This window comes from Epinephelus moara, chromosome 6 (assembly GCF_006386435.1).
Source record: "Epinephelus moara isolate mb chromosome 6, YSFRI_EMoa_1.0, whole genome shotgun sequence".
Taxonomy (NCBI): Eukaryota; Metazoa; Chordata; class Actinopteri; order Perciformes; family Serranidae; genus Epinephelus; species Epinephelus moara.
Genome location: NC_065511.1, coordinates 16,244,133 through 16,267,667, shown reverse-complemented (window position 1 = coordinate 16,267,667; position 23,535 = coordinate 16,244,133). Strand labels below are relative to the sequence as shown.

At 39.8% G+C, this 23,535-nt stretch overlaps 1 protein-coding gene across 1 annotated transcript in view; it reads right to left on the bottom strand.

Moving 5' to 3' along the window:
• LOC126391996 (CUB and sushi domain-containing protein 3-like) overlaps positions 1-23,535 on the bottom strand; it is a 259,847-nt gene that overhangs the window by 155,998 nt on the left and 80,314 nt on the right. Inside the window, exons 6-18 of the mRNA XM_050047075.1 lie at positions 19,857-19,969; positions 18,507-18,584; positions 16,898-16,985; positions 15,858-15,982; positions 15,266-15,387; positions 11,702-11,805; positions 10,587-10,699; positions 10,071-10,253; positions 9,043-9,369; positions 8,143-8,337; positions 7,526-7,664; positions 6,334-6,521; positions 891-1,079 (exon numbers count right to left, since the gene is read on the bottom strand). Coding sequence (XP_049903032.1) covers positions 891-1,079; positions 6,334-6,521; positions 7,526-7,664; positions 8,143-8,337; positions 9,043-9,369; positions 10,071-10,253; positions 10,587-10,699; positions 11,702-11,805; positions 15,266-15,387; positions 15,858-15,982; positions 16,898-16,985; positions 18,507-18,584; positions 19,857-19,969 — 1,964 coding nt within the window. The remainder of the gene's footprint in view (positions 1-890; positions 1,080-6,333; positions 6,522-7,525; positions 7,665-8,142; positions 8,338-9,042; positions 9,370-10,070; positions 10,254-10,586; positions 10,700-11,701; positions 11,806-15,265; positions 15,388-15,857; positions 15,983-16,897; positions 16,986-18,506; positions 18,585-19,856; positions 19,970-23,535) is intronic.

Genomic DNA, 23,535 nt, shown 5'->3' with positions numbered 1-23,535 from the left:
ACCTCTTGCCAACAAGGCCATGCTTTTTTTCTTCTTCTTCTTCTTCTTCTTCATTTTTCAGTTTGAGAATAAATATAACCATGGAAGCAGCTGCTACATGAACCCAGTTACCTTCAACAAAAATTAACTTAGAAACCTTCTGCCAGTTACTAGTGGCAGCATCCCATAAGTATTTGGAGCAAAAAAGACTCTGCCAGGATATACTTAGTGAATGTGCAGAGAAGCTCTTATGTGTATTTTCTAAAAATAATGCTGACATTCTAATGAGCTGATGCGGTGCTGTACAAAATTCATTTAGTGCTTCAAATCATAACCAGGTCAATTATTTAATGTCTCTTCAATGACTCTCAACATTCATGTTAGAATGCTTTTTAGGACAAAAAGGCTGGTCAGTGTATTTTACAGTCATTCAGCTCTACGGTGTTTAAGGGCCATGTATGATGTCATAGTGACAACCATATTAAGAACATACAAACCAAAACAGTATATAAAAAAACAGATCTGATAAATATGATAAGCATTCACTTAATTTCTTTTTGTGCAGCCGCTCAGAGTGCTTCAACTTTTCAGAAAGGCACTGGTGACGTCACTGTTGTTTTTTTGGCTAGGCTACTGTCTACTGCCACAACGACGACAGAAAAGCCCACTTCTGGATGTGGATCGGCTGGACTCACTCACTCGCTGGTGAGTGCTGTGCTTAAATCACCATACACTTTGTAAGCTTGTTGTTAACACTATATTAAACCCTCTGTCAATGTAGCATTTTATTAGCTTTAGCTTTATTAGTGCATTGCTCACAGGTCAACTCAGCCCAAGCAATGCAGGCAATGGGAAAAAAAAGAGAAAGAGTAGATCCGTTTCCCTCTTTTTTTATCATCCAGTATACATACCATCACAGGTGGGCAGTGGGTGGCTCCAGAAGTGGTTTTTCTCACAAACCAGTGGCTCCTCGTGGCTCAGCCTGTATCCTGGGTCACACTGAAAGGACACCGTGGAGCCGATGGACAGGTCATGGCTTAACCGTATGCCGTTCACTGGAATGCCCGGATCCATGCAGGAGTATGTGTCCAATGTAACCACTAGAGAAATTAAAAACAAACAGTTCTCGTTTTGACAAAACTGTACGTCTTCCTATCATCATTAAGTTACTTATAATTTGATTTTCATAGCAGTTCCTCTTTGTTCACAACCTTTAGGAAGTGTCTAGTTTTTGTGTTAACCTATGAGCATGTGGTCTATTATTGTCATATATGATAACTACTGTGGATGATGAGTATTTATACAGTCAGGGACGAGGTCTGCTTTTGCTTATTCAAATAAAGAATGACTGTTGAGCTATAGAGGTATATTAAAGTCACACAGCATTCACGAAACACAAAATGACAATTCTATTTTTACCATCAGTAAAATTTCTAGGCCACATTCATACAGAAAAAGCGCTGACAGAACCTTTGATGTTGTTACAATCATCACAACAAAGGTAGGTCTCGGGTCGCATACATAATAGAGAAAGCAAGTTTTCCAAAGTAAGATATTTACTTTGACTTTTATTGACTTTTAAATGTAAAAATGAACACTCACTCATGCTTACACAAAGTGGAGAGAATATATTTCATGGCACACTAAGGGGACTGCACTGAAAAAAATGTCACAATTCAGACAATCGCAAAGGCTGTTTTATAACACGACACAGCTGAGACTTTGAAGAAAAATGCACAACTGCATGGACTGCTGCGAAGTTTGACAGTTTTCTGTATAAATAACCTTGATAGGGTTAGGGTTGGTTTTTGTTTGCTGTCTTCATGCTATTGTTTTTTTGTGTTACATGTAAGCAGGTCACCCACTGAAAGCAGGTCAAAAGCAGATGTTCTACTGTAGGTGGTGAGGAGGATTACAGGGCATGTTGAGAAAGAGTTGGGGTTATGACCCCAGTGAACCTGTCCAAAAATACTTCCTCCTCCTGTTCATCCATGTGTTACACCACCACCTCAGGTTTTCCTAAAAAAAAAAAACTGTTGCTCACTGGTTTTGCTCCTAGAATGAGCAGGTTGGATAGTAGTGCCAGCTCTCTCTTCATCTTTAGTGATGCAAGCTGAGTTGCCCTGGTTTTCCCTGTGATTTCCAGGACTGCTGTTTGGATATCTTCCAAGTAGGGTTGCTTTTGATGCACTAAAAATACACTGATTTTAGGCACTGACTGGCAACAGTTGTGTTAGCAGTTATCAGGTCATTGGTGGGTGAGCTATTCTAAACTAGGATCACCACAATCTGTACTTTTATCTTTTACTTTTGCCACCTCCAACAATTTATTGGAACATGTAAGCATTAACTTCAGGGAGTCACTGAAAAACGGCTGTTTGCCTGACAATGACTCCTTTGATGTAGGGCTGGGAAATATATTGATATTATATATATATCATGATATGAGACTGGATATCACCTTTTGGATTTTGTTATATTGTGAGTGTTGTTTTTTCCTTGTTTTAAAGGCTGTATTACAGTAAACTGATATAATTTACTGAACTTACCAGGCTGTTCTAGTTGTTGTATTATTTGCCTTAACCCACGTAGCCATTATATCCACATTACTGATGGTTATTTTTAAAAAATCTCATTGTCTCGATATTGTATTCAGTCAACCCTGAACTATTATCATGGTATTGATATAGAGGTATTATTTAAAAAATACCATTTTATTTGATTTTCATCATTTTGCCCAGCTACTTCCATATTACAAGAGCATCCATTTATAAAGCCAGTAAGGGCTTATTCATGCTCAACATTAAGATATGTATATTGACATGGACGGAGCCTTCTGTTTGTACTCTGCGTTCTTGTTGTCCATATTTGTGCACGTTTTCTGACAACTTATAGATCTAGACAAAATGGAGCAGTGCCACTGGAAATTGTGACGACAGTCTAGCGTAGTTCAAGCAAGACACGAGCATAAGACGTGAAAATATTTTAAAAATGTTGGACCAAAACGAATCGGTTAACATGAAAAAAGAATTGTCTGTCCAAATGTCACAAGTATTTATTAGCCTCACAGACCACTGCCACCTACAAAGTTACCTCCATTAAAACAGACATTATTAAATGTCCAACCCTGGGGCATTGGTAGCATAGTGGATAGTGCCAGCGCCCCATGTACAGAGGCATTGCCTCGCTGCAGCAGCCATGGGTTTGAGTCCGGCTCGCGGCACTTTGCTGCCACTCTCTCTCTGTCTCCCCATTTCACTCACTGTCCTTTCATTAAAGGCAAAAAAAGCCAACAAAAATAATCTTAAAAAAATAAAAAAATAAAAAGAAATTCCGGCCCTGCTCTCTAGTGCCATTTTGTAGATCTATCTATGTAAATATAAAGGACGCATGGAAGTATGTGGGCAGTGACGTTTACAACATTTGTAATGAGGGGATCTATTTTTGTACATGAAAGGAGTATAAATGAACCCTAGGATATCAAGTGCACCTGATCAGTAATGGATGCATGGAAGGGCTTGAGTAACTTGAATTAAACTGTGGTCATACATACATTTTGTATTGTATTGTATTTATATTTAGAATGAAGCGCAAATTCAGAACAAAGCTGCAGCTGCCCCTCCAGATTAGACTCGCCCCTACCCTGCCTTTTAAAGTCTCGTTTAAAAACTCATTTGTTTTCTCTGGCCTTCTCAGTCTCTGTATGATAGCAGTTTGCTTTGTGGTCTGAATTTTGTGTTTTTAATTCGTGTTAACAAACTTTTCGTGTTTTGTGTTTTGGTCATGCTTATTTTTTGTACAGCACTTTGGTCAACGCTGTTGTTTTTAAATGTGCTATATAAATACATTTGTATTGTATTGTATCCTTTGTTTATCTCTCAGAGGTGTCCTGGTTCAAGTCCAATGTCTGGTGCTGCAGTAGTTTCAGGTGATTGACCCAGTCAAAGAACTCAGACATGTCAGCAAATAGTACCCTGTTCATTGTGGGATGTCTGGCATCAGTGACTGTGAGCCCAGCATGAAGCGCATTGAGAAAGGTACAGCACACAATGTGAAATTTATGTAAAAGTGCCCCCACTGCAAAATCAAACAGCGCCGGATACACACACCCTCAGCAAGTCAAACAAATATTGTCTGAAAAGGTCCAGTACCCCATTGTAATGAATTCTAATCCACTGGGAGAAGTGTAGTTCTATTACGTGGCCAGCAGCAATTACTTTTGGCCACGTGGCACAGCATTATCAACAAAAGTGACACCGTAGACAGTGTAACACAGTTATACTATATGGTTTGTGAGCTATAGATCACAGTCATCAACATTAATAACCTGTAGAACAGCCCAAGCAGACTGATTATTCATGTGTGATAACAGGGCTCTTCCTCTGTACTGCTAGGCCCCTGTAGAAAACCTGTCTTGCTCTCCTTGAGTAATTTGTGATATTTTTAGTAAGAAAACACATGGATTTTGCCTGAACATGTTACAGAAGTAAACCATTCATGGATCACTGCTGGTACTGGCCTCTGGGGTGCACAGATTTGGCGGAAAACAATAATACAAAAAAACAAAAAAAAAAAAAGATTAAGAAATACAAGGGTCAGGAGAGAAATTAGAGAAAACATTAACTGAGTATGTGGGCCCACATGTCACTTAATATCATTTTATTGTATTTTTTGTAACTGAATTGATCTATGTTATCCATTACATACAAAGGGAATGATGCAGTGGTCCTGTGCCTCAGTTTATTCACAGCATAATTCACAACAGCCCTACTTTGTAAGACCAATTTTACAAATGAACTAGGCTGGGTTTCCCCAAAGCATTTCAGCAATAAGATATGTCCTAAATTGCAATGGAAGAAGCTAATATGATCTTACTGTTATTGCTTTTCAATAGCCTCATCAACAAAAGAAAAATGCACTTGAGAGTGAAACATAATAAGACAAAGGCACTTGTGGTCTGCTCTCAGTCAATAATACAGACATAATAACAAACTCTGTCTTATGAATCTCATCTGAGTGACAAGGGTAATGGTGCTAGTGCATACAATCGTGAAAATAGATCACACTAAGTCCAGAGTATTTTCTATTTGAATTTTCAAAAAGACTACCACTCCATGCATGTGAGAGGGGAAAAAAACAAACAACCAACAACAAAAATTTTTTTAAAAACATCAACTCCTTTGAGAGCAAAAGATTTTAGCCAGTTATTTACAGTATTCGATTATGTACCTCTAAAAGCTAACAGTTCTCTTCCCTCATCCAGATTTTCTAAGTCAGTCTTGCACTTGAAGACAACCTTCCTCAACAAGCCTGCACCAGTGTTTCTGGTTCTTCTGCATCTTGGTATCTCTGCACTTGCAGTAGCGTGCCTGCAGCAGATGACCATATACAAAAATCCATCAATTGCACTAAACTTAGCTACTAGGGCCTTATTAAGAGCCAGCCCAGATCCTTTTTTTGGCACTTCTAGATTGTATTCAGACTGATTTTATAAAGTCTGACAGCAAAAGACCACCTGCAAACCACATTTGGAGAAGGTTTGAAATGTAATTTCAATCCAATTTCTATAAATGCGTCTCAGTCCGGATGCTCGAGCAGCTCAAATTGGATTCGTATCTGATCAACTGCAAATACAGACAGTTAGTCTTAAAGATTGAGAAAAAATATCTGATTTGACTGCAGTCTGAAAGTAACCTTATTTTCAGTGTTTGTTTATATTTAGAGTTTACGGCACAATAATATTCAACAAGCCGCATTGATCAAGATCTACAGCCGACTTTTTCCTGAAGTTTGGCTTTGATTTTACCCAGAAGCCATTCCCTAACCTCCCACACAAAAGGCCCAGCAAACAATGGGATTTTAAAACTACTGCTCACGCTTAAGTAACTGTGAGGTATCCTGAAAAATTAACATTTGTGGCAAGATAAGATTTACCATACAGCACTGACCTTAGTCTCCCTCTAAAATGAGCAATGTTTAAAATTCTGTAGTCTGAAATGGAATAAAAAAAATTTATCCTGAGGACTGAAGCTTATTGAGCCAAGTTGTTATCATGGTGGTCATATAATCCTCCTGAAACACATCCTCAGGGCAGTTTGGCTTTCACATATAGTTTCAGAAACTTTATAGAAGCAGACCAATTTAAGTTTGTAGGGTCATTAAGTGCTGCTTACTTGTACTTTTATCTCCTTTTTTCTTTCTTGTTGTAAACATATCTAATTTAAAATCAATTAAATGTACCTGTGACATGTACCAACAATACCTGTTTACTGTCCCAAAAATATTTTGCATTTATAACTCTACAATTTAAATCATGTTATGCAGTGCATGCAGGGAACAGACGCATACTCTCACCTTCATAGAATATCTTGAAGCCACTGTTTGATCGACTGTTATCGGTGGTGAAAAGCAGATACAGAAAATTACTGCTACTGAACAGGAACTGAGGGACCTGGGTTCCATTAAACGAGCCAGTCAGAGGAGAGAGCAGGTTTGGGCCGTCATGCACTTCCAGGAAGTCATAACTGAGCTCAGTCTGAAACCTTGAGAATACAGAGAGCAGAGAGAGGGAGCTGTAGAGTACACAATTATTGGTATTCAAAACAATACTCCTGCTTTGACAGATTAGACAGTTTGAAGCCATTTAGCCTATTGTGTCCGCAGAGAAAACATTCTTATTTCAAGGAGATAAATGAGCAGAAATAGCTTGCACAACAAGTTTTCCAATTATTGCAATAGTATAAGATCAATGAGTTTCTTGGAAATCTGACATGGTATAGCTCTGTGGTCACCCTGAGGTCTCTAAATCATCAAACAAGTGACATTAGCAGTTCCGATATCACTATCAATACTGTGGAAAAATCACCTTTAGACAAAGCCACACCTCTCTGTATTATTATTGCAAAAAGCTTTAAAAAAAAAAAACAGAAGCTACATGAGCTAGGCATAGGAAAACTTTTGCTCATTTAAAGTGAAGAGGGGCAAAACATTTGAGTTCACTTTACAAAAAAAGTCGAAGGGAAAGTAGCTCTTTGTTTCTTTACAAAGGAATATGTCAGCACTGAGAAGGCGTTGATTATAAAATATGAACATTTTATGGTTTCGTTCCTTAATGGTAAGAAATAAAGATCTTACAGCAACACTTGCAGCTCTCTAAGGGAGTGAGCGGGAGCTGGTAAGCGAAATAAAGAATTACTCAAGGCTTTCAACATTTTTGGAAACTAGGTCCAGGACTGCGTTCCACCTCCTCTGACTTTCTATTTCTAACTCGGAGGTTTCCAGGGCCAGGGGTACGCCTTCTGTTTGTGCACATGAACAGTGTGTGCGTAAATTGATATGCTGTGTGTGTGTGTGTGTGTGTGTGTGTATAAACGCAGGTCTGTATGTAGTTACGTAAAGTGGTACTCACATGCAATACAGTATGTGGATACACGTCCATAAGGGATTGTGTACTCTCTCAGTATTTGCCTGTGCCATTACATCTGTGTGTGTGTATGTGTGTGTCTTCATTTCCATGGGTGAGTTGTTGCAGCACTGTCATACAAACCTGTCAAAGCTGATCTTGATGGAGCTTCCCGGCTCGGCCTCGATGACCCACTCACAACTCAGGGAGTCTTTGTAGTAGCCAGGCCACCCCGGGGAGAGGATGACACCAGACGGCCCTGAGTAGTGGCCCCCGCAAGGAGCTGGAGGAGCAGAGAGGTGAAAGAATGGTGGGAGGGATGAGGAGGATAAAGATATAAATTAAATTCATAAATGGAAAGGCAAGTCAAGGAGGGGTGAGGAGAGGCAAGGAGAGGCAAGGAGAGGCAAGGAGAGGCGAGGAGAGGCAAGGTGGGGAGAGGAGAGGAGAGGAGAGGAGGAAAGAAAGAGTATTTGTTTTAAAGATGATACCACTCTGTCAGTAATCTTTTTGTACCAACATGAGAAACACTGAAAAAAAGAAATATAGGATGAGTCACCAAAAGGCTGGAGTTACACAAATACCTGAAAATAATACAAGCAAAGCCCAGTTCGGGTGAACTGCATGTTCCACATAACCCACTCAATTTTTTTGTATCAAGACTCCCTCTGTTTTTTCTTTCTTTTTCTTTCTCCTCCTAACTCAAAAGTTGACACATCTGTCCACCAACCACACAATTATTAGCTATTCCATTTCAGTACCTTCACATTTGGGAATGAGTCCGCTCCACATCCCCTTGCCTTCCTCCAGATGGCATGTGATGGTGTCAGCCCCCTGCGTCTTGATGAAGCCTTCCTCACAAACCACTGAGATGGAGCTACCCAGTTGGAAACTATCCCCAAAGCGCCTGGCATTCAACGGTATGCCAGGGTCAGGGCACTCATTACGCCCGAAAGCTTGTAATGAGAAGAAAGAGAACAAGATCTGGTGACAAACGCTGTTGTGTGAATGAGAAATGGGGTCTTTGAGAAGTCGGGAGATAAGGGAAATGGATGTAGCTGTCCGTAGGAGAGAAAAAAAACCTAGCAGAGGTCTGTTCTGTACACCTGAGGGTGACAATAGCCTCTGTCTTCAGAGCTTGTTGTGCCTTCGCCAGGAGAGAAAGAATTACGATGGTGCTGTATTAGGCAATGAGGCACAAGAGTTAGGAACTGTTTGCACTATCCTAAATGCTGCTTTTTGTTTTGTTAAGGCACTTTAGCTTCACTTGGGGTGCAATGTAGGAGCATTTCTCCTTAAAGCCTAGGCATTTATTTTAAAGAGGACTCAAGGACAACACTATGCTTTGGGACTGAAAACTCTCACATTCACAGAAATAACTACTGCTGAACTTCAGCCCATCCTTTATTGTTCATAAGATATAAGATGTAATTTCTTTGCACTTCTCTCTAGATAACCCTCCTTTGTTTAGCGGTTTATATGTTTTTAAGAAGCGCACAAATTTAAGAGCTCAGCTTCAGTCCTGACATTTGCAAAGAGACATTAACATGAATCACCACACTAATTCCTAAACATAAAAGGAAAACGGTGAATGCAATAATTAGTTTTTATAAATTCTTTACTATGATTCTTTGAATTAAATTGATAAAAGAGTCCCTTACTGCTATAGGTGATGTTGAACCCTCGCCCAGACATAGAGTGATCAGCCTGAAACTCCAGCTGCAGGACGTTGCTGTTGGACGTCAAGTGGGAAGGAACTTCGGCCCCTGAGAAGCGTCCTAGGATTGTGGCTCCTGACTGGTCCCCGTCTTTGATGGTGAGGAAGTCATAGGGAGGCTCCAGGTCAAAGTCATTGAAAGCCAAGTGGATTCTGGAGCCAGGCTCGGAGATAATGAGCCACACGCAGTTGAGGTTGTTTCCATAGCCCTCAGGGTAGTCTGGAGACAACACCGTCCCCATGGGAGCAGTGAAGTTGGAGAAACAGGGGACTGTGTGATAGATGGGATGAAATATGTTAGTAATGATTAAAAAAAATTAAATTACCCAGGTGAGGCAAATTGTTTTACAGCAACTGTCACTGGTCATGCGACAGTGTACATTGGATTCTGCCATGACAGGGTCAGGCACAAAGATCAGTGTAGAACAATGTCAGTACTGAATAACTAGCTCAGCCATCAGGAGACAGCACTGCTCCCATGGGTGCTGAGTAGTTGGAGAAACATGAAACTGTAAGGGGGACGGAACAGAGGAGTTAGTGTACAAAGATACAGACATACAGCAATATAGGCGCACAAGAATACTGCACATCGTCCCAATGGAATAGGAGACTAGATTTTTGTTATGGATATGGGTTAGGTACAGTGAAACTCACAGGAGGGGTTTAACTTGTCTTGAGAAAGGACATTGTGCAGAATAATGCAGGTTTCCCTTCTCCTGAGTATTTGTAAAGTGTAACAGTGTGTACCCTACTTTCTTCTTTTTCAAATCCCCCCCCAAACAACTAGGCAACCATATCCTATCAATTTCCCATTTTACATTATGTATATTGCTGTTTACACACAATGCCCTGCATGGTCATTTAACAAGTCTGTAATTAATCCTCCAATAGCTTAGTGTCATTGTGAACTTTCCAAGCGCATAAGTAATTGCTTCATTTGCTGTCATGACAAAAAGCATGTATCGGACTCACATATGCAGATGGGGATATTAGCCGACCACTGATTGTTGTTCTGGCAGGTTATCATCCTCTCCCCGATGAGCTCGAATCCAAACTGGCATTCGAAGCGCAGAACATCTCCATTTAGAAAGCCACTACCCTCCTGGTAACCGTACAGGGGTGTACCAGGGTCACCACAACTCTCTTTGTCAATTTCTGTGGGTGAGGGGAGGAGAGGAGGGGGAAGGGATGGAAAGAGGGGAAGGGGGGTAAAGTAGAGGATTAAGTCAAGCCAAGTACTTTGAGGTACTTTTTTTTCCCTTAACATTATCTATAAAGGTCCAGGTGAAGAGTCTGAGAGTCTGGTTAAGGAAGGTTTTTTCTTAAAGAAGGAGATAGAGAAGCGAGTGACAGACAGGCAGACGGACAGATAGAATTAACTTAAGGCAGACAGGAAAATGGAGTCGTTGCTTTACTGAACGAGACAGTCACAGACACAGACGTGGATACAGACAGTGAGAGATGATATCAGCATTAAAGTCTCTGTACCTTTATAGTTGATCTTGAAGCCGATTGAGCCCACACTCTCATCAGACTGAAGATGAAGCCACATCTGATGGGACATGCTGACAATAAGGTCTGGGACAAAGCTCCCTGTCAGCCTGCAGATCGAGCAACAAAAACCGTCACTATGATATCAAAACCCACTTCTCACAGAGTTATTTCAAAAACGTCTTACTCCTGTAAAGTGTGTTGTAAAAAACTGTCTACTGTTTACTTTATATAGTGTTGCATCATAGTAATTAAAGGGCATTAAGTTGGTTTTAATAAAGTAAGCCTTTATTAAAAGTCCCTGTGAAACAGAAGTCAGGGCGCCTTTATCTTCCGTACTATGACGTATTTCCCAGTGAAACAGAATATTTGAGCAGTGTACAGTTGCAAGTGGGATTTAAATCAAATCCCTCAAATTTAATTGGACTGCTAAAAAGTCAGCGAGATTAGAGCCTAGCGTGATTCAAAGCTACAGTGGATTTTGCTGCTGCACGGACCGTTGGCTCCACACACTCCTACCTCACCATCAGATCAAGAGGATGATGAGGGAGAGATAAATTAATTAGACCTCAGGCACATTGTTTTGGAAATGAAACAAAAGTTTTGCTCGCTGACATCCAAACATGTATCTCTTCCTATCTCTCTTCATATTGCTCTGTTGGTTTGTAGCTACTTCTACCCACAAACAGTGAAGTGCGGTTTTATATGACCATTGTGGCTAGCTTGTCGGTCAAAGTCTCATTTGATTGGATGAATTTTTGTAAAGGCCCCTGAGTGCAGGATGAGTCATCACACATTTGAAACCATTCTACCTGGTTGGATTCTGATGTAAAAATATTCTGATGCTGATTTTTTGACATATATTTGGCATATTACAAGAGAAAATTGAACAATAACCACAGGGACACAGGATTAAAACTGGAAAAATGTATTTCTCATTTCTCATTCTTTAAATGGTGCAGTCATTAAATTCATTTAGGTTCTCTGCATATCTTGGCTTTAAAACATTATCTAAACAAATGAAGATCTAGCCAGCTCTGCAACATATTTAACTGCCTGAGCATTATCATACTACTGTATTTATCCAATAAAGTATTTCATGTGGTACTTACACTTGTATTATTGTTTTAGAATCGCCAACTTCCCCTCCATCGCCGATCGTTAGAGAATCATACCCAATTTCCAGGTCGAACTCCTCGAAGTTGATTTGAATAACCTGCAACAAAATACGAATCATTTTTATCATCTGTCCTTTGATAAGTGTTATCATTGGAGCAAGGCAGCGCTTATGAGCATTGGTGATAATTAGAAATATTTCTAAGGAAGCATTTTATTTGAGTCAGTCAACACAGACTGCAGATAGTTTGTGGACATGTTAAACAACTTGTCTGTCAGCAATGTTTATAGATTTTTATAAATACAAACATAACTTGGAGTCTGAAAGCCCCACCATCTGCCCCTGGAGGTCATTCTGTTTACACCCAACTGTACCCAAGTGATTCGAACCAACAGCTCTTTATAGACCGACATCCTGACCGTCGATCATGCTCGTGGTATTCACTTATAAAAGCCAAACCTTCTCAATGATGAGCAATATTTCTAAATGATTCTCAAGTTTTATTACCAAAGAACCCGCCATCTCATTTATAAGAAATTCATAACATGGTTGCTCATTTCCATAACTTGTCTTCAGAGACAGTGTTTCTAGAGACAGCTAAACTGAAAGAGGCAACCCTATATAGAGAAAAGCCTATGTAATGCCTTACACATTTTTTGAAGGAGACAGCAGCATGTTTGAGTAATGCTGTAAAAACCCAGAACATCCTCCTGTCTCAGGACTCAGATAGCTGCATTATATAGCCTACATTCTGGTACTTTTATGAATTATGCAGAAACTACCCCTAAAACTCAAATCAACAATGTCATCAAGAGAAAATGGTAGACTTAACTCACATCAAATTTGTGACTGTTTATGGAATAAGGCTTTGACAAATAATGCACGTCAATGCTATACAACCCCGCAAAGGACACCACAAACATCCCTCAAAGCGATATAAAAACTGACAGCAGCATCTCTTCACATTACTTTGGAGCGCAAATCAAATGCTGAAAACCAATCACGACAGCCAAATTTAAGAGTCCAAAATTTTTAATTGCCTGTCCGCATTCACCCTTGAGATATCTTTGTCAGCTGTCACTGGTCTTGATCTGTTTTCCCTGAATTAACATGCATAAAATCACAAAAGATGACATATTCACTAATCAAAGCGGCAACAGCTGCTTACACTAACAATAATCATGTAAAAATGAGTCTGATGTGGAGACAGTACACAATAAAGCCTTATTATCTCAACCTACACTTTGCCGACATGGATTAGTGATGAAAGAAAGAATGTCTTAATGACACGAGTGTCACATCTGCTAATGACAAACATATGATGGCTGCTTGCTCATCCTTAACATCCCCTTCTCTGGCCATTGGGAGGACAATGCCTGCACAATATCCATGTATAACAGCCTCATTACAATGCACGCATAAGCATAATTACTATAATAACACTAATGGACCAAGTTGCAGTGCCAACTCAATGGCGTGTTTGCCTAGGAGAGGGCACGGCGGCACAAAGCTACAGCACTTGCCAGTCCGAGTCAGCTCTCAGTGACGTTTAGTTGGTTAGTTATTGTTTATTAGCACGATAGCACTTAGTTTTCACCCCTGTGTATATGACTCACTGGAATGCCAATAGAGAGCCAGATTACAAGCTGATATAGGAGAGCAGTAATGACCATTAGGGAAACAGCTTTGACCTCTTCACTTTGGGGAAAAGCTGATTTCATTCAATCATTATTTCTCTCCATTTCTGTTACCCTAGATGAATGAGGCAAATCGCTCAATTACCAACAGGCTAGTCTAGTGAGAACTGAAATGCAATACACTGCAGATATGTACACTAATGAGGGACAGTGACGATGTATAAGTCAAAATACATGCATATTCTATGTAACCTTTTCCCACCTTGGGAAGCCCTTGGAAAATAAATGCATACATAAATACATATCCAGGAAAGGAATGCCCGGACAAATGTGCTACACCACATACAGGAGGGGGTTTTCTAAAATAAATCGGTGAGGGTTTACTCTTGGGTACAGAAGAAAAAACCTTTTTGTGTTTATGATATAACTAATGAGGGACTGTTACTTATTTATAAAAAACACAAATCGGCCATTACACCATATGACTTATACTATATATTTCCTTAAACTCTTGATTTCTTCAGTATATTAATCATGTAAATAAAAGCCACTATTTCATCTTAATATATACCATATGTGCAGTGTAAAGAGACCACTCTGGGGTCAAATTTACAAGCCGTAGTCAAGCAATCATGACCTAATGGGGTTGCAGGTAATGATGGCAAACACTTTTGTCTCATGTCAGATTATTATTTTCACCCTCGTAACAGTAACCATGGCACTCATTGTGCCTCTAGTCATATCAACAGTATTCAGCATTGTTATCTTGGAAGGAACTGTTCAATTTATGCTATATAGTATATGTGAATAGGTACAATATAAAACATAGGCTGTACTGTACACTTTTATGAAAAATAATTTTGGATTGAAAGGTGTGTTATTGCTGGGTCCACAGGTGGCAACAGTAAAAGTGGGTTTTCATCAGACTGGGTCAAAGAGTAAGAAGATTACAAACAAGGGGTGGGCGATATGGACAAAATCAATTATCATAATATTGTTAAACAAATACCTCAATATTTATACTGCGACAATATTGTAGGGTTGATTAATGGTGCTTTCACCAAGTACTTACACAATGAGATTTTTGGTAAATAATGTGAATGTGAATATAATGACTGGGTGGGTAAAGGTAAATAATAGAAAGGCAATAATAAGTCGGGTAAGTTCAGTAAATTACATCACTTTACTGTAATGCAGCCTAACTATAAAAAGACAACCCCTACAATACCCAAAATCTTAGATGATACTTATTCTCATGTCACAATATTGATACGATATCAATATATTGCCTAGCCTGGAAATCCAGATGCAAATCTAGAAAGATTTTGTTCTGGTCCTCACCGATACACCTGTCCTACCCAAGGGGTGGCACTAACTGAGGCATTTCAAATGCCGCTGCACACAATTGGATAGCACGATGGCCAATCAGAGCAAAAAACAAGCAACAAGGTGAGGTATTCATTGCACTAAGCCCCATTTGTTTGCCGAACAGTGGGGCTAACTGATATATTATGCTTTTCCATATCCTGTCGGCAAAACAGCAAAAACGTCCTCCCTGGATACAAAGGGTTCTAGGGCAGTCTTCTGTTCCTCTCTCAAGGAAAAAGATAGGTGTAGTTGGCTTAGCGTTTCTTACAAAGCTAAACTGAATGGACGCGGTCCTTCTCTAGCTGCCATCTTGGCTGTTTACTTTACGGCGCAGCGCTGTCCTCATCATGTTACGCCCGCCCAGAGCCCGCCTCTCTCAGATAGACTGATCTGATTGGTCCGATTGGCGATTCAGCGGGCTCTGCTTGTCGGGGCCAGATCCCCGTGCAGTGCAAATTTGAATTTGCTAGGGGCGGGGCATGTGGATTTCCAGGTTATATATTGCCTAGCCCCACTAGAAAATTAAAATAAGATCTGTGACAATATTGTACTACCTTGTTTGGATCACTGGCTGTGATGATCCACACACACTGGGAGTTACTCTCATACTGGATCGGGAAGTTGGGAGATGTAAAAGTCCCAGAGGGTCCTTGGAGATTTGACCCACACGTTTTCACTGCAACAGCATAAAGATAAACGGGAAGACACAGGCAATGAACATATTTTAAAGGAAATATTCAAACTCTTGATCATTCAAAAAAAATTTATATACAGTATACACAGTATAAATCATTACTATGAAACCTTAAAGTCAGATAGGACTGCTGAATTCACAATAAATATCCTCAAAAGGCAGAGTAATAACTCCTGCATTGTATTATGACAGAAATGTAATATATTGTTTGCACAAGTAGAGAGAAGGTCTATTAGCTGCATTTCCATTAATCAAATTCTAAAAGGTGCTCCAGGTATTATGAAACATAGAAAAACAGGCAGAGCGGTTTGGAATGGAAAAGCGGAGTGCTGCAGCAGAGGCTCTCATACATAATTAACAAAAATGAACTTTCCTCTATCTGCATAGAGCCTATATCCAGAGGCACTGCCTTAATCAAACTGTTTTATTAGCTCTTCAGAAGCCTCGCTCACCCTTGCAGACGGGTCTGTGGTCGCTCCAAGCAGCGAAGACTTCTGCTACGCGCTGGCAGGTAATCGTTTTGGAACCCTGCAGCACATGGTCTTCATCACAGGTAAATTGAGCAGTTGCTCCGATGCTGAGAAGATAACAAACACCATTAACGCCTGAAAAAGCAATCAATTCCTCAAAAATGACTCCTGATGAAATTTCAAATTCATTAATTATTTCACGTCATTCATTACAGGTTTACATTGCACTGTGCATCAGTATATCAAATTCAGTGGAGGAATGAGTGAATTTATCAATTTATATATAATTGTCTTCATTCTCCATAGTTACAGTGCAAATGTCACAGTTAAATAAGGAAAAATGTACTGAGTGTTTTTGCACCGAAACACCTTAATTGAGTTCATATTTGAACACTAGACATGAAATGTATTGCGTATTAGAGCAATAAGAGTTACCCTCCACACACAGGCATATATTTACATGAACAAAGAAACATGCACTCAGTTGTTTAGGGCCCTGAGAGTGGACTTAACTGTGGCAGGCAGCTAAATCCCAGCATCCAGCTCATTTTTAGAACTACAGAGGGTTTCTAAAGCTGCATGAGTTCACTGTGTTGTATTCTGTACACTGTGTAGGATGAAAATGTAATCAAAGTCTGCTACATGTCAGAGCAAATAGTCTTAAAGTGGATATGTGTGTTTTTTTTCTCTGCTGAAAGCTGAAGGGTTTTGGTTCATGAAAAAGAAGACACACTATACTGCACAATATTAAGAAAAAGATTCTCTTTTGACTCTGGTAAATACATCAAACATTCCAAATGTAATATAACAGTTTCAAAATGGACGCATGTTTCCGTAACAAGATTAAAACTGGGTTTATGTGCACACAGATTTTGTTGACTTAATAGAATGTGACAGCAATACTTTAAATATGCTGCATGTCATAATACTGAAATTGGATGGAGAGCATCCTGTCCCAGTCCTCGACTCTCCTCTACACAAATCTGTGCGTTGTCACTTCAGCTGCAGAAGCACCAACTCACCTGAAGTCGGAGCCGCTCCGTTTACCATTCTCCGGCTCCCCTGGGTCAGGGCAGTAATTAGACACCTGTTTGATTCCTCCTTCATTCACTGAGAGAGAAAGAGAAGGACCAAGAATGTTGTGAGAGAGAGATACTTTAATTGTCAAAGCTCCGCACTTTCAGAAAACACCCACTGCAGTGAAAAGCACTTCAATAGCAGATAACTCTGTCTGTTTGAACATTCAGTGGTTATGTTTGGTAACAGAATTTGGTTCCAGGATTCATGTAGTTAGACAAATCGACCTCATCTCTCAATGTCACTGACTTTCAACTGCCAGTTATTTGGCAGCACTGTTGTGAATACACACTCGTGTTTTGTGATATCAGACTGAGTGCCAAGGGTAAATGCAACTCTCTTACCTGAGCTAGACAAAATAGAGGGATATATATCTGGGCCCAACAGGGACTAAGAGGATTAAATAACCTTCAACTATCAATTGCAGGAGCAACAATAATCACTCAGTGAGACTTTCCATACATAATAATAGTTTAAGTACACTAGATAAAGCCTTGCAGATATACTTTTATATGGTGTATTGCCTTCACTATGGTAGGAACAGAGAGAGGTGGCTTGAAAGTAGGAAAACAGCTTAGCATTTTCTGTGTTCTGACTTTTAACAAGCTCATCTCCCCCCACACATTATGATCTGTACATCAAAGACTGCATGCACTCAAAATGAATTCCATGAAATATGTACTATCATAATTATCATTAAAGTTTGGTGTAATATTTGCAGTAAGACATCATCCCCCACACACACAAAGACCCCTCCGTTTTAACACGAGAAGCTCTACCGGCATGTGTTTCTTTTCTTTGACTTCTTTCAGGAAGTTCATTAGCTTTGAAGTTAATTGTTGCGGGTTATAATACAGTTATGGGCTCAATTATATGCGATGAATCCACAAGGCATATGAAGCATCTCCTCACAGTCTTTTAAATGATATACAGTATTGTCTCACAGAAAAGATTACAGCCCTCTGCATTATTCATGTCTCCATGCAATGCCGAATCTATGACACATAAGGTAATAAAGATTACAACCTGTTATCATTGAAGTGTTTAGCACACTGTGGAGTTAGAGGGAATTGTGTTCCAGATTTATGTTAATGACGGAGCTCCGCGAGCAATTAGAATGCATTCACTTCGGTCTGAAGTGTACACAAATCATCTGACAAGTGAGTGGTCACTCAACCTTGACTACTGCGGTGTGTGTAGATCACACAGTGCATGAACATAAGTCAATCCTGCCTAAATACTACAGAATGAGACAGAGGTGGTTTTGGCCGATCGTAACTGGTCGTATTTAGCATTTTGCTGCAATATACATAACTAGGCCTGATCTAACTGAGTGTCAGGACAGGAAGTCTGGGACAGCAGGGGAAATGGGTCATCAGAAAGAAAAAGAGACTGCACTTCTGCAAAATCTAGTACTGTAGCTTAATTCCTTCACCAAATGATGCAGCAAAAAAAAAAGAGACAAGAAAAAAACAAAGACCCAGAACGCAAGCCCTACATAAACAAAAAATCCAAACAATGAAAACAGTTGCATAAGAAAAATAAAAGACTTACTCAAAGACAGTTTGTTAGTGTTGTCCTTTCCTGGTAATAATTTTACCCCTCTGGATTTAAGCTCTCCAGAGCTTTTCACTGGTCGAGAGCAATAGAAAGAGTTCATTAGATGATAGAAGTTACAGTATTAGATGTGAGAAGATACAGTACAAGTGTTTCTTTCTCTGGATAATACTTGGTCCTATGAAGAACATCAAAATGTTATTGCTACTGGTGTGCATCCTTTTTCAAAAGAAATGAGTCCAATGGCTCTGATGCATTCTTAAGGGTTGCCCTACCAAAACCTAAATTGGTTTCTCATGTTTGTTTGTTCATATAACTCAGACATATTAAACAGTGGATGAAAATTGATTGGTCAGAGCAGATTTAATGATTATAGCTTGTAGGGTGGGGGGAATACTCAGCAGAATCAACAAGAAGCCCAAAGACTCCAAAGCTACATCTTAAGACAGTCTAATTAAACACAACAGGGGCCAGATTGCAGACAAAAGCCAGGTGATGCAAGCGGCTGTCATAATTTTGAAGTATCAACAGAATAGCCAAAAGCAATGAATGATGTATCAAGCAAAAACATGGCTATTTGAATTTGAAAAACACTGAGACAATGCCTCTCCTCTGAACTGCACTGAAGGTCAACTGGTTTATTCAACCTGTTGTAAACACAATGAGGACGTGAATCTATTTAGTGACCAGATAAGGATTGCTTTATGCTCAAAAGCATACTGCATAATATGAAACCCGTCAGTGCCTGTTTGTGCTTAAAAAATATCTGCCCTACACATCATAAATAACAGATGCATACAGAAATTGTTTTACTCCTGCACAACAATGCACTGCAATAGATGAGAAATGTGATTTTTCATGCAATTGATTTTATGTCGTCATTTACAATGAGTTGCCACACATGCACGTTACTGAAAGTTTTTATAGAGCATTTACGGTGAAGTAGCAGGTTTTATATCTGGCTTGGGGCCAGGCTCTAAGCCAGGCTTTAAGCCTGTAAGGTATAGTGTATGCAGCACATACTGTGACTTTACAGTCATGCCAGGGAACAATGTCAGGGTAATGGATTATTGAGCTGCCAGAGCTGGGTTTGTATAAGGGGAAAGTATATACAGTATTTATCTCTCAAATTTTTTGATTAGCAAGGCCCTTTGAAGTCAATGGTTTGAAGCAGAAAAGGCTTTCATGCCCTCTACAGAGGGGGTATTAATCAAACTGTTTAATATTCAGTTAACAAAGATCAAAAACATGTTTTGTAATTACAGTGTGTTTTTCTTACGATGATCCCTTTTCGCTCAAGTAGGGGGGCCTCTATTACGATGTGCAAATGAAGTAATCATGTCTTACCTTGATACTGAGCCCTGAAGCCTTTGTGGCGGTGGTTGCTCTCTGTCACAAAATGCAGCCGTAGCCAGTTTTTGTTGCTGATGATGGGTGCTGGAATATTCATTCCAGTTATCCTGAGTGTAAAGAGTCACAAATAAAAGAAAACACATGTCATCTGTTTTATTTTTAATTCAACTACATGGCTTACTTGTCACTAGCATCCTTGTGTCACCATAATCACCTAAAAAACAGGAAAGGAAAACAGGTAATATAATAAAATAAGGACACCAGGAAAACATTGAAAAAAATTTTAAGACTTCACAACAAATGCAGGAGATAATCAATCAATTTCTACAGACCAGGAAAGAAAATGGTTCCGAAAATGAGGACCAGCCTTAAAACCTAGGAAAAAAGCTGATCTTACTTTGACTCTGCAAGTTCTTGTTTTGGGTTGTGCTTTCATACGTACAAATGTGTGTGGGGGAGAAAGAAATGGTGGGACAAAGAGTAACAGAGAGAGGAAAAAGTGTGTGTTATCTACATCCATAAATGTTCATGGCCAGTTGTCTCAAAACTGGCCTGCTTGATTCAAGGCTGTGTATGTTCTGGCTACATCTGTCCTAGTGTCTGTGTTAGTGTTTAGATCAGAAGTTTTACTCAGCGTATGGCCGCAGCATCAGGGACCCACTATAATTGTAGAGATTTAAAGCTGCCAGGGGCCTTCTCATTTGTCTGCCTGACCAGCTCTGGCTCTCTTCTATTGCTTTGCAATCCCTGAACCACACCCTGTCGTACCACAGTCAATAGCACACAATGCCATTCTACAGTAGCTATTAAACAGAGGCTTGGGACAGGCTGAAAGAGAGCATGGTGCAGTTGAGCCCTGTATTCCCAAATTGGCTCAGTGGATGAAAACACAATGTGTTAACTTGTTATTTTGTTTGTGTGTATGTGCCCACACTCGTCCATGTCTGCTTTATTGTGTGTGTAAAAGGTGTGTGTAGTCGTGTTTAAGGTTTGTTTTTCCATGTAATTTCTTTGGCATTTACTGCAGAGCCACCGAAGGGGCAGACAGACAAAATCAAAAGGAGAGAAATGAAAGTGGCAGTGAGAGAAAGAAAAAGAGACAGAAAGAGAGTGATGAGCAACAACAAAGGAGAGAGGGTGACTTTTTCCCTTGGTGGCCATTCCAGATATAAGAAATACATTAGTAAGTCTACTTGACATTTGATTCCACCTTATTGTGATTACACCACCGGTTCCTGCTGTTTAAATTTTAACTGTATTACTTCAGAGAAAAAAAATACATCTGTCAGACAGATTATAGGCTGTTGCATGTTTTATTTTTGACTAATCAGAAAACTAAATGCAATTCTTAAATAGTGACATTTTTAATCCAAATTATCCATTACGCGGGGAGATGATGGTAGCTCCTGGAGAAAAGTTAAAAGGTAATTGATTTTCACACAAAAGCTGACCTTTTCTCTCATTGCATCATTGATAAAATGCTAATGACACCAATATACAGGCAGAATGAAAAAGAGTGCCCTTCAGGTAGCTGAACTATTTAGAAGAAACTGCCTCCATGTTTCCTGTAGTGGAAGCTGCAAATTATCACAACATTTCTGCTAGAAGTCTAAAAGAAAATGGATTGTGACAATAAAGCTGTACCCATCCACAAGTTGCATGGATGCTCCGGGCAGAACAGGAGTGATGTTACAAATTTAAGACCAGCGGAGGTGAATGTACTGTTGGCACTATGGCAGAGTATGGCAGAGGAGGAGAAACATGATCTGCCATCGACAGTAAATAAAGGCTTAATGACACCTTACAGAGCACTTAATCCAATGAGTGCACTTGTATCTATGTGCAGCAAACCATTCTATTAATTTATACAATAACAGTCAGGTCTGGTTGCAAAAAAAAAACCCTGCTACATAAAGCAATGTGAGTAAAGAGTAAAAACAATATGAATTGTACTGTAATACCATTTTGGGGACACCTAGTTTGCACACAGGAAATACACTCCCTTCAGACGCTGTGCTCTCAGTGAGAGCAGATGCCCAACTGAACACAAATGTGATCACAAGCTGGGGAAAACTTACAGCACTAGGGGTGTAAGAAAATATCGATAAATACTAGTTTCTTGATATTAAGTTTTGTCATATTGTATCAATTCTCAGAAACACGATACACTTTTAATTAATACTTTACATTCAAAGATCTGTGGCAGTAGTTCATGTTTAAACCCTCCAACTGGTTCCTTCAGTGTTGTATTATATCTTCAGCTATTGACTCATTCACTCTAACGTAACAACATATTGCTAGCATAAACACAAAGAACACAGGCCTATGAAACAGGCAGCCATAAAGAACGCACTGCTAGCACTGATAGATCCTCTTGTTTACAGTATCACTATATATCAAATCATAACCTCTGTACTGTGACACGAATCATATTGTCAGCATCCGATGTAATCCAAGAAACTGCTGTCTTGCATGCCAACATTTGCTCATGCTCTCTTTGATGAACTGTTCCTCGAGATGATGTGTCCAGACTGTGATCAAAATTTTAACAGCAATAGGTTATGCAAAATCACTCAGGGTGACTTCAAAGAACTTCTACGCTCGTCACTGGTACTCGTCAATGTAACCATTATGAAAACAAATAAATTACTTGTGGGAAGTGGGCTGCCTAGTGTCCTTACGACAGATAAGAACAAGTGAGTGCTGTCAACTGTTTTCTTATTGTATCTCTTCTAGTGCATACTGAGTGACAAGAGATGAGAAAGTCCAATTGGAAAAATGGATTCCTCACATAATGCATTGCCGTTCTATCTCTGCAGACTCACTCAGGCTGTCTATTTGTTCCTTCATAGATATGCAATATGGCTTTTCAGAGATTACTTCTTGGCATAAGTGCAGTGTTTTTATGCGCGTGGTTTCGTCCAAGTTTTAGCATTCTTCATATCATTGGTTTGGGGCGTCTCAAGGACTGATTCTGACATAGGTTTGTGATGCACATTAGTGAATTCTCATAAAGTTCTCTGTGTAAAATGGGCCTGATTTGATGGGAAGAGGGGTTGAAGGGAGCATGGCAATCTCATCAAAATACCAACGTAACGAGTCCCAATGTGCAGGTACTGTGGCTAAATGTGGCCTTGAGGCCAGAGCGAAGTTGAAATCTCTGGTGTCTCTACTTAGTTTCACAGAGAGGTGGGTTATACATAAGTGCACCCCAGATAATGAGCGATCAATTCAAATTTGTCAAAAGAGATAGGGCCAGATTTTCCTCCCACATATATTCTATAAAATCTGACAAGAGGGAATAATTGTAAGAATATTCTAAGTGATAAGAAGCCGTTGCTCTCCCTCCTCAAGTTACTCCCTCATCAGAGACTGTTCAGGAGATGTATTTATACAGTTTGGTGCCCGTCTGCCAGTAGATTGACTTCTGAGAACAGTGAGCCTGTCACGGTATACCCAGTGGCCATGGTGAAATACCTGGGTCAGTTGTCAATTCACATTCCTTCAATTAAACTCTAGCTCCTTTATCACAGCATGTTCAAGGCGGTACTGTTGGGCTGTTATTGTACCTCACTGTTCTGTATAAAAGGTATGGACATGGAGTGGGGGGTACTGTTGCTCCGCCGCTAAGCTGGCCCTGGAGGGAGTCAAAGATCCAAATCGACGTCTCTGT